The sequence below is a fragment of the Ascaphus truei genome, chromosome 1, assembly GCF_040206685.1.
Source record: "Ascaphus truei isolate aAscTru1 chromosome 1, aAscTru1.hap1, whole genome shotgun sequence".
Classification (NCBI taxonomy): domain Eukaryota; kingdom Metazoa; phylum Chordata; class Amphibia; order Anura; family Ascaphidae; genus Ascaphus; species Ascaphus truei.
The window spans coordinates 34,825,279-34,844,130 of NC_134483.1; the positions used below are offsets into that span (position 1 = coordinate 34,825,279).

At 42.2% G+C, this 18,852-nt stretch overlaps 1 protein-coding gene across 1 annotated transcript; it reads left to right on the plus strand.

Moving 5' to 3' along the window:
• Window positions 1-5,406: 5,406 nt before the first annotated feature.
• Window positions 5,407-18,515, plus strand: LIPG (lipase G, endothelial type). The gene is made up of 10 exons (XM_075586137.1): window positions 5,407-5,746; window positions 8,271-8,464; window positions 9,746-9,925; window positions 10,298-10,409; window positions 11,407-11,631; window positions 12,276-12,518; window positions 12,746-12,866; window positions 13,948-14,166; window positions 15,161-15,265; window positions 16,530-18,515. The coding sequence occupies exons 1-10, from the start codon at window positions 5,653-5,655 to the stop codon at window positions 16,540-16,542; spliced, it is 1,506 nt and encodes a 501-aa protein (XP_075442252.1). The 5' UTR covers window positions 5,407-5,652; the 3' UTR covers window positions 16,543-18,515.
• The last annotated feature ends 337 nt before the right edge of the window (window positions 18,516-18,852 follow it).

The window sequence follows — 18,852 nt, forward strand, 5'->3', positions numbered from 1 at the left end:
CCACCCCCCTCCTCCAGCCTCCCCCCCCCCAACATTCTCATTATTCTTTCCGCAATTACACGTACCAAACAAAGCAAATCCCTTGCCTCAAAAGATTGTGGGAAAAGGCTGTGGGCATTAACCCATGCAATGCTGGAAAGCTTTGCAATGCATATAGCCTCACCCGTGCTGAGTGAGTCAAGAGAGTAGAATTTTACAATGGGGAGGGGTATAACATTTTTTTTTAAAAACAAAAACCTTTCCGGTATGTAAGATTCAAAATAATAATTACACCCAGGTTGAATGTTTTTTTTAACCTTTATGCTCCTGTCGCGTACGTGTCAGCTCACTCCTCTTCAGGCCTCATTTTTAACTTCACTTTATTTTTGCGAATGATTTTTTTGTGTGTGGATGTCACTTTTAAAAGAACAAACAACCTATCGAGCCCGATTGACTAAGCGGTGCCACGCCGATAGATCCCTTTCCGGCGCGGTGGCGGAGCAAGCTTCCTAAATATGGTTATACTGTTGACTGCAAGTCTCACCATTCCTTTTAAGCCGTAACACGTATGGGATAATTGATGCACATTGTGAGCTTATTTACTACAGTGTAACAGTGGCACAGTGGAACAGTGGCACAGTGGCACAACTCGGGCAAAAGAACTCAAGCAGATTTATTAAAGGAAGAACACAAATCACTTTCAGTGGGAGATCTCTGATAAAGATGGCGCTGTTTGCTTGGAGACCTTACTTAGTAAATAGATGGCCTGCTATGTTTTCGGGGAGTGTATAAATGGCCGTATCCTCTTGCTATATATGCGAGTTCTAAGAAGTACGATTCATAGTCCTGCTTTTTTTTTTTTTGTGATGAGATCATTTAAGTTACAAATCCCAGATGACACAATTTAGGAGATAAAAACCAGGAGCAGCCTAAATCTTCCTGAATATGTGAGGGTAATTACAGACGACAATATTTGCCACATAAAAATAGGCACTATGTAGTTCCTCTACTCGTGCTGGATGGAGAAACTTCCAAGCTATTCCTATGGAGGTCGCCTAACTTATGTTTACATACACACAAAACAACCTTTTGGGTTAATAAGTACAACTGGTCTTACAGCAGAGATCAGATGCATTGTACGGAACCCCAACCCTCTCTAATAGCGCGTCTGAGATCAGATGCATTGTAAGGAGCCCCAACCCTCTCTAATAGCGCGTCTGAGATCAGATGCATTGTAAGGAGCCCCAACCCTCTCTAATAGCGCGTCTGAGATCAGATGCATTATACGGAACCCCAACCCTGTCTAATAGCGCGTCTGAGATCAGATGCATTGTAAGGAACCCCAACCCTGTCTAATAGCGCGTCTGAGATCAGATGCATTGTAAGGAACCCCAACCCTGTCTAATAGCGCGTCTGAGATCAGATGCATTGTAAGGAACCCCAACCTTCTCTAATAGCGCGTCTGAGATCACGTGCATTGTAAGGAACCCCGACCCTCTCTAATAGCACGTCTGACATCCAGGCCCGCCAAGAGGGGGGGGGGGGGGGACAAAAGGGCACTGGTGCCAGTTAATTAAAAAAAAAAAAAAAACACTCTATGCCGGGTCTCCCTATTGGCAGCGCCGAAAGTCAGCAGCTGGGTAAGCTTCCGGCGCGCCAGCGTGAGAGGGAGGCCTGGCGCATGCGCCATCCGCCCCAGCCTGGAGTGCCGCCGGGCCCCCCCCAGTGCCGCCAGGCTGCTCCAGCCCCCACAGCACTGTCACCACTGTGGCGCCCCCCCCTTCCCGGCATCGCTGGCCCCCCGCAGTGCCTCCAGGCTGCTCCCGCCCCCGCAGCAGTGTCACAACAGTGGCGAACCCCCCCCCAGCGCCGCCGGGCCCCCGCAGTGCTGCCAGGCTGCTACCTGGCCTCCCCCAGCACCGCCATCCCCCCGGCCGGCCCCCTTCCTGCAGTACCGCCAGCCACTGGCCCTGTCCCCCGCAGAACTGCCCCACCTGCAGCAACGGGCTCCGCCGCCCTCCCCCACCCAATACCGCCAGTCACTGCCCCCTCCCCCCCAACAACCAGCCCTCTGCAGCCATCGGCACACCGCCCCCCCCCAGCCTCCAAGCCTGACCTGAGACCATCCCCCAGGTAAGTCTCTGATTTTTACATATTTTTTTTGTGTGTGGGGGGGGGGGGGGGGGGGGGGGAAGTGACTGGCCCCAGTATATTATAATACATATAAAAAAGACCCCAACCCCCCCGGTTGGGGTATTTTTTATATGTATTGGGGGGGTTGGGGTATTTTATATATGTATTGGGTGGGGGCTGGGGTATTTTATATATGTATTGGGGGGGGTTGGGGTATTTTATATATGTATTTGGTGGGTTGGGGTATTTTTTATATGTATTGGGGGTGTAGAGTACTTTTTATATGTATTGGGAGGGTCTCGCATATTTTAGCATTGTGTCCAGTATCTTTGGACAAGCCACCTGGCAACCCTAGCCGCCGTTCCCCCAGCCATCCTGCAGCCACTGGCCCCCCCCCCCAGTAGCATCCACCGGCGCCCCCCCCTAGTAGCAGCCACCGGTGCCCCCCCCCAGTAGCAGCCACCGCCCCCCCCCAGTAACAGCCACTGGCGCGCCCCCCCCCAGTAGCAACCACCGGCCCCCCATCCACAAGGTAAGTCTGATTTTTTTTTGTATTGGGGGTGTATTTTTTATATGTAATGGGTGTAAAAAATTTTTTTTCGTGGTCGGTGCGCTATGGGTTGGGGGGGGGGGGGCCTGCTCCTTCCATTTGTCCCGGGCCCATGATTTCTGTTGCCGGCCCTGCTGACATCAGATGCGTAGTAAGGAGCCCCAACCGTCTCTAATAGCGTATCTGAGATCAGATGCATTGTAAGGAACCCCAACCCTCTCTAATACCGCATCTGACATCAGATGCATTGTAAGGAACCCCAACCCTCTCTAGTACCGCGTCTGACATCAGATGCATTGTAAGGAACCCCAACCCTCTCTAATACCGCATCTGAGATCAGATGCATTGTAAGCAACCCCAACCCTCTCTAATAGCGCGACTAAGATCAGATGCCTTGTAAGGAACCCCAACCCTCTCTAATAGCGCGTCTGAGATCAGATGGTGTGTCGGATGCATTGTACATTGTTCTGCATTTGGTACAATGTTTAAATGACCTGAAACTGGCAGTGAACCCTTTAGGAACCTTTGTGGAAAAACTGTCTTACAGGACCTCAAACATTTAGTGTACCTGCTAGCTACGCACAGTTAAAGGGCATGTCATTGAAATCAAGTCGCAGAAAACTGCAGTAAAAAAATAAAAGATAATAAAACTTTTGTTTTGCAACTGAAATTTGTATCAAACGCTTTAGAACCAGAGCAATTTGCAAAACATTGCAGGCTGCCTTTTCACTCCAGTACAATATCTCACTAACCTCATTGCTGTGGTAAAACAGGGGTTAAAATAATGAAAGGCGCGGTGTAAAATTAGAGCATGCAACATAAGGAATTTCAATCATAACCTTTACTGCTGCTCACTTATTCATAACCAACTTTCCCTACATTATTTTCATCTGTGCTTCTCTTCTATCTCAAAGTATTATCTGAAATATACAAATATATAATAAATAACTTGCAATATTAACAAATCTTAAAAGATGCTTCCCCCCCAAAAGCAAATTATAGTTCTTTATTCTTCCTACACAGAAATAATATACCCCCCCCCCCGTACGTATCACTGACAGTGTACACAGCGCTGTACAGGCATACCCCGCATTAACGTACGCAATGGGACCGGAGCATGTATGTAAAGCGAAAATGTACTTAAAGTGAAGTACTACCTTTTTTCCACTTTTCGATGCATGTACTGTACTGCAATCGTCCTATACGTGCATAACTGATGTAAATAACGCATGTGTAACAGGCTCTATAGTCTCCCCGCTTGCGCACAGCTTTGGTACAGGTAGGGAGCCGGTATTGCTGTTCAGGACATGCAGACAGGCGCATGCGTGAGCTGCCGTGTGTCTATTGGGCGATATCGCCTTACTCGCGAGTGTACTTAAAGTTAGTGTCCTTAAACCGGGGTATGCCTGTATATAGAATTTGCAGGCACAATGAGTCCCACCTCTGTAAAGTTTACAATCTAATGTTGATGCCCGAGGTACAAGGAGACAAAGTGACTTGCACAAGATCGCAAGCAGAGCTGAAACGCTGCGAAGGCAATGTGACATTTCCACCCAGCTAGTCTCGCATGACTGTTTCCACCTCGCCGCGTACATATTCCTAACCTCAGAGTGATGATATTTTCACATGTGGGCTGGATGGAGGAGAGATAGACACGGTTATAATTTGCTCTTGACACTCAGAGAAATAAGATACTTTACATTCCCTGAGTGCTCTCTGGTTTCTCCATCTGCTCCACTGTGGAAGAAATGATGGCGAGAGGGCGAGATCGTCTCGTTTTAGCTGCACGGTGGCAGCAGAGATATTTTCCAGTCACCAGTCTGTGCTGGTGCATTGTTGTTGTTTATGGGATCCGCAAAGTGTCTTTGACTGTCTGTCCCTTCTCATTTAATTGCAGTTAAGCGCATTTTTTCATACTTAAACTCACGTCTAAGAATGGGAGATATAAATATACTAGCTGAAAGTACCCGGCATTTCTAGGGAATTCTAAGAAACACCCTCACCCCTTCTTCTCTCACCTCTCCTAACCCCCTCTTCTCTCCCCCCCCCCACTCATATCATTTCCCTTTAATACCTTATGCTGTGCCTAATTCTTTCCACCTCTTGTTCTGCAGCATTCTTACTTTCTGATCACGTGCCAACTGACTTCCTCTCCCCCTTTCTCCCTCTGCTTTCTGTGTAAACTGTATAGCTAGCTAACTCCTTATCTGCCACCAGGCTATGGGCTTTATGATGTCCCCAGTATGAAGTCACGTTCCAGATACTGTACATAGCCTACCAGGCACAACACCCAGTGGCTGACCTGCTTAGAGAAATTGTAACAGCTCATAGAATTAAAAATAGAGTGTCTCCAGTTTCCAAACATAAAAAAAAAAAAAAATACCTGCTCCTTGATCTCAGGAACCGCCATGCACAATATGGTTACACTACATTAATGTCCAAATGCAGACAACTTTCCCAAATATATAGTAGATAATGTGATACAGATCATATAGGTGCTTGCAAACGGTGGGTATATACGTTTATATTAAATTACATGACACATTCTGTTGTGGCTCTCCTATCTGTAAAACTTGCTTCCCCCCCCCTCTCTCTTCTTCTCGTGCACATGCAGAGCTGGGTGTTGCAAGGATTTCATTCATGGTGACGTACATTTGGGCGTGTGGGAGGTGCGACCAATCGGAGAGCACTACAATTAGGTAAAGCAGATCAGCCCATGCCTCACATGATCTGCTGAGCATTTCTTGTTTAACTATAACTTGCAGAAGTGCCGGCTGCCACAGTCAGAGTCACAGGCTGGAAGGCAGAAGTTGCTCTCAGAGTTTATTTATTTTTTTGCCTTTTCATCCCTTCTGTGCTGGGTTTCTATTTGACATTTATTTTCACAGACAGGGGGATAAACTGTGATTTTTTTTTTATACCATAAAAAAATTTTTATTGAAAAATTCTAAAAATAAAACAAATTTAAGTGCATTTGGAGAGTGCAAGAAATGAAAATCTTTATTGGGTTTATGTGGATAAGTTTAGTGATTGCTGTGCATCAGGGGGAGAGCTCTCAACTTGCTGAAGAGGGGCTTCTAAAAGGTGAGTTAAAAAAAAAATATATATATATAATTTAATTCCATGCACCTAAAGATTCTAGGCTTTCCTTTGATCAGCTGTAACATTGTGGCCAACAGATGTGGCTGAATGAACATGCTACATTAATCATCATAAAGGATTACCCTTACCAGGGTTCTACATATCCAATGCATATTTTAATAGGATGCATTTTTTTTTTTTTTAAAGCTTTTCGGGACCAGATGTATTTTTGCTGTTGTCTTGACCCATAACTCTGTTGTAATAATTGTACTTGCATAGAGTTGATCTAATTGCATTGAGGGAGGAGGGGGGGGGGGAGCACACATGTGTTTCAATTGCTCTTAAATATTTGGTGGTAATTTCTTGAACATTTTGAAGTTTTTTGCACCATTAAAGAACTCGCAGCAGATTTATCAGGGGGATATTTGGACAGTTTGCTTTGCATGCTGGTACTAGACCACATTTGAATAAGTGTTCTCTTCACCTCCTTCCTGTGCTTTGATCACATTCTTGCAACCTGTACAAATGTCACATTCAGGAGAGGTGGGAAGTTTGGTGCAGTCTGGATCAGTACCTAGTAGAACAGGACACAGTCATGTGGTTTTGATCACAATATTGAAATAGAAGATTGGTAGGTAGCAGGTAACTGAGGGGTTCCTCCCCTTGTTAGGAAACTCCATATTATTTATCTTGCACTGAATTGCAATTTTTTTCAATTTTATTTTTCCACCCTGGTTACATTTTGACACTTGAAGGGGAGTGAGTCCTTTTGGTAGTTGGTATGTTAACAATCATTGTCACAACTGTTTCTATTCAATTCCATAGTTGCCAGATGCAGAGTATAAAGTCTACTTGGGTTTTATCTGTTTTCTCCATACAAAATCATATTTGAGATAATTGGAAAGTAACTTTGATTTTACTTGATCAGAAGTTTTTCCTGGCTTTTTCTGTCCTATATAAACCTAGCTCTGTATAGTTCAATGCTTTGTCATTTGTCAGTGCAGTTTCTGTGAAGCCCACAGTGTGTTGCTATGCGTTTAATGTTACAACACTCGGGTAATACATTAGTCCCAGGCAGTGCATTAAAATGTAGTTGCACTGTACTTGAATGCTGGTGAGCATGTATCTGCTAAACAAGGGGACAATTCATGTGAAGTCAATGGCTCTGTAAATAGCATTATCCTGTGTTTGTAAATAAAGGAATGGTGATTCATTCTCCTTTTACACCATTGCCTTTGACCTAACATTGGGTAAGCAGAGTTGACACTATTAAAGTTCGCACTGTGGAAGGGTAGTCGGGATCTCTGCATGGTCTATTGTAAAGTATAACCCGGTTGATTGTGAATAGACCTTTTGCATGTAATAGCTGTGTATTGAGTAACTGTGCTTGCTTTGGTCAGATGATTAGGTATGAATGAAGCTATAATTTGTTCCTAATTACCATTTGCCAATCTGTAATTTAAGACGTTTGTGCACGATTAAAAATGATACATTTTACGTCTCGTATTATGAGACGTTTGACGTTATCAATGCAACAAAGGAAGTATACAACATAATAGTGTGTGTGTGTGTGTGTGTATTAAGGACCAATTACTATACAAAGGCTGCCGTTTTCATGTAGCCTATTGATTCATTTATGATCAAATGAATACAATGCTTACACACACCCATATTTACTGTGCGATATTTATCATGGTACTTACTCTGCATCACATATTACAACAAGGTTATTGATTTTGGCTAATGGGATCCTTTTGTCAAGAGAAGTTACAGTATAATGATCAAGGCTTTTTGGATTAACCAAGAGTGAAGCTGGTAATTAAAAATAAATTACTCCCATTTAAAAAAAATTAGTTAGTCGGGCTGTAGTAAACTTGCTACGTGGAAGTAAAATAAATTGTATTAAAGTAAAATAAACTAAAGTTTAAAACCCCATTTGGTCTAAGTACAATATTCCCTTGTGTGCCCTCGAGCGTTGTAAGATTATTGACCTGCATTAAAATTGCTGTATGTAATATACAGGTAATCTCCTTGTGTTTAGATCTACTCATTTTTTGCTCTGGGTGGTTGCTCTCAAATGGCATTTTACTTGTTCAAAGGCGCCACGTGACTAGAGTTTCACTGGGTTTGATTTAAAAATGCTGCCCGACTGGTTGTGTCGAATTTTACATATTTGGTTTCTTTTTATTTGTTTAGAGTAATTTTGTCAGTTTGTGTACACACTGCTTCTCACAGTACAGGAGGACACTGTGAACTGATTGACTAGCTGATGGGAAAGAATGAGGTGTGACATTATGATGACATAATGGAATGTACTCCCTTCTGTCTGAGACAAAGGTTAATGCAAAGTATGCCAATGCACACATTGACTTGTGTAGCTTTTTTGCCAGTCAGCAGCAGGTGACACCATCACGTTTAGGATTTTGAGCCCCGCACTATATGTTCCGCCGTCCTGGCGTCTTCATGTGCGCATGTGCAAGAAAATCCTACCTTTATTTACTATGTTCACGTTTTTATTTGCCTGCAGATGACACTATTGCAAGTTTGCTCAAGGAGGAAAATGACATTGTAGAACCGGTGAAGCCTCACGTGAAGTTTAATACTCACTTCTCCACTAACCCAGATGATGGGTGCTATCTCACTGCAGGTCACGACGGGTGCCTGAAGAATTGCAGCTTTAATACAACCGCCAAAACCTTCTTTGTTATCCATGGATGGACGGTATGTATACAGTATGTGGAAATATAGCGAGTGGATCTTCATTCTATTACACTGTTGCAAGGCATATTCATCGAACAATGTGTGATTGATATGCAGGTTGACTATACTAGTCTCGTCTTACACCTCCATATGGGGAATTTTATTGGCACATGTGAACAATATCATGCTCAAATGAATTTTGCAAATTGCATGTGCTCTCGTTTTTCACCTGATGGGATGTGTTTGGAGAGAATGCAGAAATTCTCCACAAATGAGCCTCCTGCATTGGAAATGTGTTGCCCAAAAACCATCTGTGATAATGTAGGCAACAGAGTTAAATTTTCCAAAGGCTTGCCTCGGTCCTTTTGTCTGCTTGCCTTGGTCGTGAGCCCATCTGTTTCTTTGTTGGGTTGTAGGAGGCGTATGAAATGGTGTAGGGTGGCATTCATCCTCCGTGCTAGAGAATCAGAACTCTAAATGGGTAGACTTAGGCTGGCACTGCCTACCCTTTCAGACTAGCCACACCGGGGAAAAGTCAGTCGAGGTGAGAATCGCTGGAGCTCATGTACTGTAATTTCCTGCTCCAACAGAGCTGGGGTTAATATGGACATAGATAAAGAAATCCATGCTACCGGGTCATTTCGAACATCATCGTGTAGTTTAAGATTCCATTATAGATGCTGAGCACATATATATTGGCCAACAACGATAAGCAAGAACACATAGGTCTGTTCTGGAGTCAGTCATTTGACTCCTAGTATGGTACATAAACATACCGTACCTTTGTCAGACTGCCTGCTCAGACCTAGAGTTCTGTGTCTCCATGCTTCTGTGCCTCAGTGGTGTAGTTCAGAGTCTTCAGCCAGCGTTTTTCTGTGGCGTGCTTTTGAAGGTAATCGGACAAGTAAAGGTTTCCCACCGGGGTAGCGCTTCATTGAAAACTTGAAGAGACCAGGTTCAGTAAATTGGTTACAATTTATTTAAACACAAACACCTTTAATACGGAGACTATGTCTATTGGACTTTTTATAAGCTTATGAGTGCAGGGTGTGTTTGTTGGTGATATATTTTTTATTTTTTGAGTAACAGTACCGTTCCGAATCTTTACCCTGTGTGCAGATGTTTCATCTGCTTTTTGGGGTGTGTTAGGCCGTCATGGTTATCTGTGCCTTTTTGAAGTCTTTCGTATGCTATAGGGCCAATGATATGAGTTTGCATATTGAACCAAACTCTCCTTGTGTTCACCAGAAGATAAAAAGAACCCATCCCCTGATTACATTTATTACATTTGTTTCCCTGCAGATGAGTGGTCTGTTTGAGAGCTGGTTGCAGAAGCTGGTGTTTGCTCTCCAGGAGAGAGAGCAGTATGCCAATATCATTGTAGTGGACTGGATTTTTCTTGCACATCAACTGTACCCTGATGCAGTGAATAATACCAAAGTGGTTGGAAAGGACATTGCAATGCTTTTAAATTGGTTACAGGTAAGAAAGATACTCCCCTCTCCCACATCTAACAGGCCATGCTTTTTATCTCTGACTGGCTATTAGATCTCGTACATTTGTACTGTATAAAAAGGTGCTTGGCTGACCTAATTTATACTCCAATGCACACGACTTGTTTAGTTTAACAAAGTCTTATTTTAGATGACGTCAAGTGGCATACAACTAATTGTATGTTTAAAAAAAATAATAATAATTATACTGTACATCATTTTTAAGGTACTTCAATCAAACGTCTACAACAAATTAGTATATTTGTGCTCTGTAATGTACTGATCAGATCAATTAACGTATTTTGCAATGTTAGAATTTAAACTGACTGGATAAAAAACGTAATTTTTCATCTTTCCACAGGAAAAGGCAAATCTCTCCCTTGAAAATGTTCATCTTATTGGCTATAGTCTTGGTGCTCACGTAGCTGGCTACGCTGGGAACTATGTCAATGGTACAGTCGCACGAATTACAGGTCAGTTCTACATGTTACCAACATCTAAAGGAACAATGCTAATGACACCTTGAACGTTGTTTAATAAACAACAATGACTATTGCGGCTCAGTGAATGAGGGCGGTGGAGATGCATTTCCATTGTTTTAGCCAAGCCGGATCATTTCTCATGTGAAAATAAATATTTACCACTGATGTGCAGTTTGACCCCTGTAGTTGAACCAGTATAATACTTTAATTGAGGATGGTGTGTGTATATATGTATATATATATATATATATATATATATATATATCTGCACACCAATGGTTTGTTGTTGGATTTTGGATTCTGGAACAGCACCCCTACCGTTCAACCCGTTCTTTTCCATTTGATATTTTAAGGATGTTTCAACCCGAATTTCAAACTTCAGTTATCTGACGATGGTTACGTGTGTAATCTAGGTCTCTCATGCACACGTGTATCAACGAATATTTATTTATACAATGTTTCACCAGGGAGTAATATATTGAGTTACCTCTCGTTTTCAAATATGTCCTGGGCACAGAGTTATGATGACAGATACATGGTTACATTAGGTGAACAGGGAGATATAGCTATATCTAGCATGATCAGTTCAAGATAAAATAAGTCATAGGTGTATGTAACAGTTACAGGCCACATTAAAATGTGATACAGCTTTAGTTTTGAAAGAACATAGACTGGTGGCGGCAGTGAGAGTCTCCGGTAGATTGTTCCGGTTGTGAGGTGCAGACTGGAGAAGGCGAAGCGGCCGAATACTTTGTTGAACCTTGGGACCGTGAAAAGTCCCTTGGTGTCAGATCTCGTGTGTGTGTGTGTGTGTGGTTCAGAAACAGGGGTAGCTTGCCTAAGTAGTATTTCACAGGATTCAGGAATAGGATTTATTGGGCCAATATTCTATTGTACCTACCCAACATATAGTACTTGTAAGTATTTGTAAAAGTCAATGATGCAAGTCCTTCCAGCAGAGAAAGTGACCTCTCCTGATCTCTTCTAGGTTTGGATCCAGCAGGACCAATGTTTGAAGGCGTAGAACCTCACAAGCGCCTCTCGCCAGATGATGCAGATTTTGTGGATGTGCTCCATACATATACCAGGGAGGCCTTGGGTGTCAGCATTGGGATCCAGATGCCTGTTGGCCACATCGATGTCTATCCTAATGGGGGAGACTTTCAGCCAGGCTGCGGCTTGACTGATGTTCTTGGGGCAATCGCATATGGCAGTACGTTTTTTGCATTGTATTTTTCTCTAATGTTGGATGTAACTTAAATTAGACCAAGTTCAACTAGGTTTGTTTTAGTAGTTCCTAACGCAGTAAAAATACCCAACTTCTTCAGTTTTCCATTTTCGCATATTCTCTTCATAAATCGGTGTAAAATAACCCCTACGTGGGACATATACTTGGTCAGGCAGAGAAACTGAAAATTGTACTCGCCCCTGAAAACCCCTTCTAAAAAAGTCACCTATACCCAGTGAAAAATATTTAATGTATATTTTAATGCCAAACCTTGGTTCTATCCATAACAGAATCATAAATGTATTAAAATGTTTATGGACACGGTAGTGTAATATTCTCTGGCATGTGGGTTGAATCAAACCTATGAATAATGGATATGTACAGGTATATTGGTACCTACCACAGTTTCTTATCCAAAAACTATTATAGTATAACTCTAACACTGTTCTGTGCAATATATTGCTTGCAATAAATACTGGTTCTTTTCGGGTATTTAAAATAATTATAGATTGATATAGATTTATTTTTTTTGAGTGCACACTTTTTAACAAGGTTGGTACATTCAGTAGTGTTACAATCTAGAAAAGAGGCCGCTGATGCTAATTTCATGGACTTTCCTCCTGTTTCAGGTATTGGCGACGCGGTGAAATGTGAACATGAGAGGTCTGTGCATCTGTTTGTGGATTCGCTCATCAACCAAGACAAAGAGAGCTTCGCTTTTCAGTGCACGGACTCCAGCCGCTTCAAGAAGGGAATCTGCCTGAGCTGCCGGAAGAACCGCTGTAACTCTATTGGATATAACGTGAAGCAGAAGAGGAGCAAGAGGACCAGCAAAATGTACTTAAAAACCAGAGCCCAAATGCCATACAAAGGTAATGTTAGGGGCAGAGATGTGTGGCTGTACTGCACACGGATTGCGTTATTTATTTTTGTGTGAGAGAAAATCAATAGATTATATTGGGTAATTTTATTAATAATAATAATATTATTCAAGCTGCATGTCCTGCCATGTTGTAGCAAACTGACGGCAGGAGTTGTATTCCATGAAAGGTTGGGATGTTGTAGTAATACATTTCTATCCATTTTTTTCCCCTTCCAGTTTACCATTATCAGATGAAAATGCACATCTTCAAGTACAATGATACAAAACAAAATGATCCTACTTTTTCTGTTACTCTTATTGGAACTACAAATGATTCGATCCCCATTTCTTTAGAAATGTAAGTATATTGCTAGTGGTTATTGAATGCGCAGTACACAAACTGTTTTGCCATTTTATTCACATTGCTTTGTACTGTATGTACTGTATGTACAGTTAAAGTAGCAATAATACTTTCCAACTTTTTTATTTTTTGTATGTGACATTCTTGCCTAAACTGGCCATCATTTGGTGCGCCTGTTATAAAATCAAAATGCTGATTGTGTGCCTAACATAATGGCTGCGTCAGTCAGTGTAACTCAGCAGCTACAATGTATCCTTATATAAAATAAGGTAACTATTGTTACAGTTTACAGCTCAAACTGCTGGGAACATTTGCAACAAATTATCACAAACCGGAAAGTGTTGCAAATGTCTTGCACAGATTGGGAGGTGGGCTAAAACCCGCTATAGAAATCAAACGATGCTCAATATCGTAAAACCCATTAAACATGGTATTGAGTTGAATAAAAAACAAACAACTCAAACTAAAAAGCTGATTAAAAAAAATAAATACATAATTGGCAAATATTTTTTTTTATTTTTTTAAATCTCCATTCCTTTTGGCAGGGTTTATATGGATTAAATACTGGTCTGACAAGACCCGAGGTTTGCACCAAAATCTGAAATGACATGGCAGAAAATAGTTCTGAACTTGATATTTCATTTGAATACACGTTGCACTGGGTTATTTCTCAATCTGGCGGCATTCTAACCGCACCCTGATTTGGCAAATGGAGTTAATTTGATAACCACGTGGGTGGCTGGTTATTGGTTGTGAATCAGGTGTTGTATTAAAGCCAACAGAGACTCCGGTCAATGCTGAGATGCACCGACCATGAAGTCCCTATAACGTGCACTCAATGCTTGCATAGAATTACAATGTGTGGGGAAACCCCTATCTGATTGATTGAGGCAAATGCGCTACTGGGGTAGCCCAAAATAGCAAGTCCCAAAACTGAGATGTGTAAAGTTATAAATCTTAAATCAATTTAATATGCATTAAAAATGGGGGTACCACAAATACTAATGAGATCAAAGAAAAATCTGTATTTGGCTCGGTGAACAGCAATCAATTGGTGTTTTTCTTCTTAAAACCACAGACCTGAGGAGGTTGGATATAACATTACAAACACATTCCTGGTCTACACGGAGAACAATATCGGTGATCTCCTGATGATCAAGCTCCGGTGGGAGGGATCCACACAATCGTGGTACTCCATGTGGAAGGGGTTCCAGCAGTATTGGTCCACGGATGAGGTCGGCGAGAAGGAACTGCACATCAGGCGCATACGTGTCAAGTCTGGGGAGACCCAGCAGAAGTAAGTCTAGTCTCGCTGCACTCGTGTCCTCCGGTGACCGGTCTGCTGGTGAGCAGCTGATGTGTTCTGCATTTGTAATTATTTAGTACAATAGGACTGGGATAAGGGGAGTGCCTTCAAATTGCCTTGACAGTGATGCATGTTATTTGGATTTAAAGGTGCAAACTCCCTACCCAATATGTACTCGTGCTATGAAGCCACTTTGCAATGTGATGCAACCCCTTAAATGTTTGCCTATAAAATGCTGAAGGAGTTAATTCTGAAGCCTGCAGTTCCTGTGATCAGGGATTTTCTCTGAAAAGCCAGAGGTGGCTGTTCTAAAGGCCCAGTGTGTCTCCAAAAATGATACATTTAATAATGCCACAAAGTGTTGTGTTTTTTTTTTTTTTTGTGTGTGTGTGTGATCTAAAGGAAAAGGCAGACTGATTGAATATATTCATTCCATTCCTAGCCCGGAAGGAGCTAACAGATGGAATGACTTGGCTTTAAAGATGAATGGCTTTTTAATTCCGATTAAAGACCACCCTTTGTGTCTTTCCTTGGAACTGCTGTGTAACCCAGCTAAATGCCTGATTTTTTCTTAATTTTTTTTCCCCTGAAAAAGCACAACATTATTTAACGGCTTGAAGATTTTTTGCGCAAGCGTGCTGTTTGTACGCTGGATGTCGCATTATGTTTAATGAAATGACACTTCTCTATTTAAAAGTAAACTTCTTGCCATGCCCCTTTTTAACAAAGCAAGTGCTTACAGATTAGTTCAGAGCAAAGAAATCAATTCATGAGCTTTATAATCTCTACAGAATGAAGTATGCAAGGGTGTGAATACAACCCATTGAGAGCAACATACATACAGTAAATTAAATGTTAGGGTAATAGCTCTCCATGGAAGAGATTGAGTCTTATGTGGGGGGTTGGGGGGAAGAATTGTTAGAAAATAATTATTAGGAATTATTGATGCAGTATAAAGTTGACCATTTTTCCTGTTTTCTTGAAGGCTTACGTTCTGTCTAGAAGATCTCCAGGCAAACCGCATATCCCCTGGAAAAGAACTTGTGTTTGTGAAGTGTCGAGATGGTTGGGAAGTCAAACCACATAAGCGGTAAGAGTATATGCTTTGTGGTCATCTTCCATTGAGGCTTTTTTTTTTTTTTTGGCACGCCACTAGAAATTGTGTATTACCAGGGTACTTGAGCTGCCATTAAATTGGATATAGTAGAAAGTAATGGCGAGAACACCAGAACTTATGCAAAATTGCAAAAAGTTTATTCCGAAGGTCCACGTTTCGGCTCTCGAAGGGGTGCTGAAATGTTGACTTCCGTAGTAAACTTTTTGCAAGTTTGTGTAATTCCTTGTGTGCCTGCTATTTACTTCCCACTATATAAATATAGATGTTTTAGAGCCTTGGATTAGATGGGGAGGACTTTTTGGAAGAGGAGAATGAAAGCGGTGAGATTAGAAAAGGCGCGTAATATGGAGTTGGACACTTGTACTGTGTGAATGTAAAAACCTTCTTTGTGTGTTGGATTTAAAATGTTGCTGCCCATGGGCACTTACCTTTCTGCTGTCTCCTCCTCCTGCAGCGTCGTGGCATCAAATGACACTGCAACTTCACGTGATGAAGCGTTTCCATGACAACAGGACACCATGTGGCGTCACGTTGTCATGGCAAGACGTTGCAGCGTCCTTTAACGCCACAATGCTACAGAAAGAAGTGGGTGGCGCAAAGGAGAAAGTAAGATCTTTCAGAGGCCCCACACTCTCCCCGGAAACCCGTGGGGAAGAGAGCGGGGCATCTGTATATGGGGAAGGTTGAAGCTACTGAAAATTTTCCGCCCCCGGGCCTAATGGGAAATCCACCACTGGTTATGAGATTAGGGTGCAGGTCGGGAGTACCGGCCTTTAATTCAAAGCGTGTCTCAAACGCCTGGTCCCTTGAAGTAAGGGATGAATTTTAGTAAATCACAGCTCTTCTAAGGCTGCAGGGAGCTGGTGCTTGTGCACTTTGCCCCCTGCTCGGCTGGGTGATTTGTGGCCGGCTAGGCGGCCAAGACATCATGGAGCTGGTTTGCCCTCATTGGGCGAACCACTCACGTGATGCATGGGCGGCAAATTCAAATTTGCTTGCTTGGCAAGCAGAGAAGCACCGCGCATGCTCAGGCGCTTGCTCACACTGGCCACACACATTGCTGCAAAGTGTTTCATCGCGACCAGCGTGAGCGCCCGCTCAGCGCCACTCTGGCCGAGGCCTTAGTGTTATTCCCATACTGCAATAAATCTATCGTCGTGGGAAGTGCTGGTGACAGGAGCATTCTTATTGGTTGAGGTCACAGCCCTGACTTGTCTCTCATCCTTTCCTTCCCCAGACTGCACTTTTAACATGGCAGAGAGGGCTTGTCACCTGGGAGCCGACGTCCACGAGAAAACGTACGAGTGGAAGAATGTGACGACCGAACGCCTGTGAACAGACCTTACGTGAAAAGACTGCACTGAAGCCCGGGCTGCTTGTCTATTGGGGACTGGATCATGAGCTGTAATACAGAGGCACTTCCAGACCATTTGACTACTTTGCGGCAGTAGTACCTTGTCATTGCTGGTGCTTGCTATGTATTAAGTTAACCCCTTTGATTCCCAGAGGGCCCTACGATGCACTGGCCGCAAAAAGGTTAACGCTCTCCTGTTACACATTTTAATCAAGCTTTTACATAAAGATGACACAAACTCCTAATTAGTCTATATCTCCCTCCCCGCAGCCCCACCTAGTTTACTCCCAGTTGTAGCTAGCGGGGAGTGATCCCTCATTTAACATCACTCGCACACGCTGAGACAGAGCAACTTTTGTGTTCTGCTTTGGGGACATTAGTAGTAATGTCTCTGGCTGCTTTTAATAAAGGATTTATACCCCCACTACATGGTAAAGACTTCTGAGCAGAAGGAGCACTTAAAATAAAAAGGTTCAGTGGAAAACTGAACACTGGGAAATCTCCCATACTTATTTCCACCTAACAATGCTCTTATTCCACTGTTCCAACTTTAAAGGATAAGTGTAAGTCTGTCCATTTTTCTTTAGCCTACATGGAAATATATATATATATATATTAAATGTTCTTTTGTAAAGACGTGGCAGATACAAACGTGCATGTAGCTGCCCATCTTAATCTGTGCTGTACTATAATTTATTACTTTTCTGTAAAAGGGCAGCTCGTGCATATGCCACATGTTTTCAGTATTTTAATATTCAAGGGCCAACTAACCTTTTGTAGACTCGGTTTCCGGCATCCAGCCACAGAGGTGTTGCTGGAATGTGCTTCGCACAGGAGCAGTGAGTGAAGGATGTGGGGAGTGAGACAGAAGGAACTTTTATTATTATTTTTCCCCTTGCCCCCAAGTATTAACAGGTGAACAGTATTTATTAGATTCAAACATTTGAAGGATTGACTTGATAAGCACTTGCAGTAGATCTCTGTAAAGGGACTTCTCTTTGCACTGATACAGTATGTCATCTAATTACTAAGCTGTTGGCGTGGTGCACTGTTTAATAATACTGACTAATGCCTATCTACATTTGCAACAGCACACAGATTTGTATTAAAAAATAAAAATACATATGCCATGTCTCCTAAAGAAAACTAGAATAGTTTATAGCAAGCCACGGCCCATATTGTTTGGTCTCCTGTATAAAAGAGAGATCATTGGCAGATTTAAGCTGCTCGGCCATTCTTGGCAGAATTGGTGAGCTGAAGAAATTGTTTGTTACCCCCCTTTTGGTGCATTGTGGGGAGGAGTTGCTGGTAACCCAATTCCTGTGATGCCTTTTGTGGCACAGCCGATCAACCCTGCTTGGTCCACTACTTGAAGTGGTTAACAGATTACTGGGAGACGGCTGATAATCTGTCTTTTGTGATGAGTTTTTACCATCGGTGGCATTGCATTGTGAAAGTATATAGCCACACGTGTCTTCTGTGCTGAATGGGTTAGCAGGTGTTCCAGTACTAACCTTGACCTACCTGCAGTGTCTTAATTCTCTTAGACCTCACTTGTCTTGTCGGGGGCCAACCCCCAGTAGTGAGCAGGTCATTCCAACTAAAGTAGTGGGCTCTGTATTTATCTACTGGAAAATGATACTGTCCAATGTAGGGGAAGGAGTTTGATGCTCCGTTACCAAATGGAACATTTATACTATTGGAGCCTTGTCTGTATATAATGTATTATGTATGCTAGGTCTTGTTATTTATTGTTCATAATGTCTGTATATACTGTGTAAAATATTTTTGTTACTTGACAAATATTTTCATTTTCTCTAACACGGCTTATTGGACCTTTTTCAGGAAAATAAAGATTTACATTTATAAGTTGGAGTCATTAAAATTATTTTAAACTCTCTTAACTTTTAGTGATGTTTATTATAGGATCGCTTTGACTACCAGAGCCAGTTCTGGGGTCATAACATTTCTGGGATGGAAAACTTGTCACCCATCGCCCCTTCCTCCTTTTAGATTTTTTTTTTATTTCCCTCATTTTTGCTAATATTATGGAATGGACAAACGTTTGGGTATAATGGCCAGTCCTGTCTTCAAATGTCTCTCTTTTTTTTTTTTTTTTGAATATTCTAGCGCTTGGTTTAATACTCAGTGATTTATTTAATTGACAAAGCAGTTGGTTCAATGCATCAAGACATACAAAGTAACG

What these genes read in the sequence shown, in the direction of transcription:
- LIPG (XM_075586137.1), top strand. Translation starts at nt 5,653, where the DNA reads ATGAAAATCTTTATTGGGTTTATGTGGATAAGTTTAGTGATTGCTGTG. An exon ending in TGCTTTTAAATTGGTTACAG is followed by an intron (nt 9,926 to 10,297) that starts GTAAGAAAGATA and finishes ATCTTTCCACAG; the next exon opens with GAAAAGGCAAATCTCTCCCT. An exon ending in AGCCCAAATGCCATACAAAG is followed by an intron (nt 12,519 to 12,745) that starts GTAATGTTAGGG and finishes TTCCCCTTCCAG; the next exon opens with TTTACCATTATCAGATGAAA.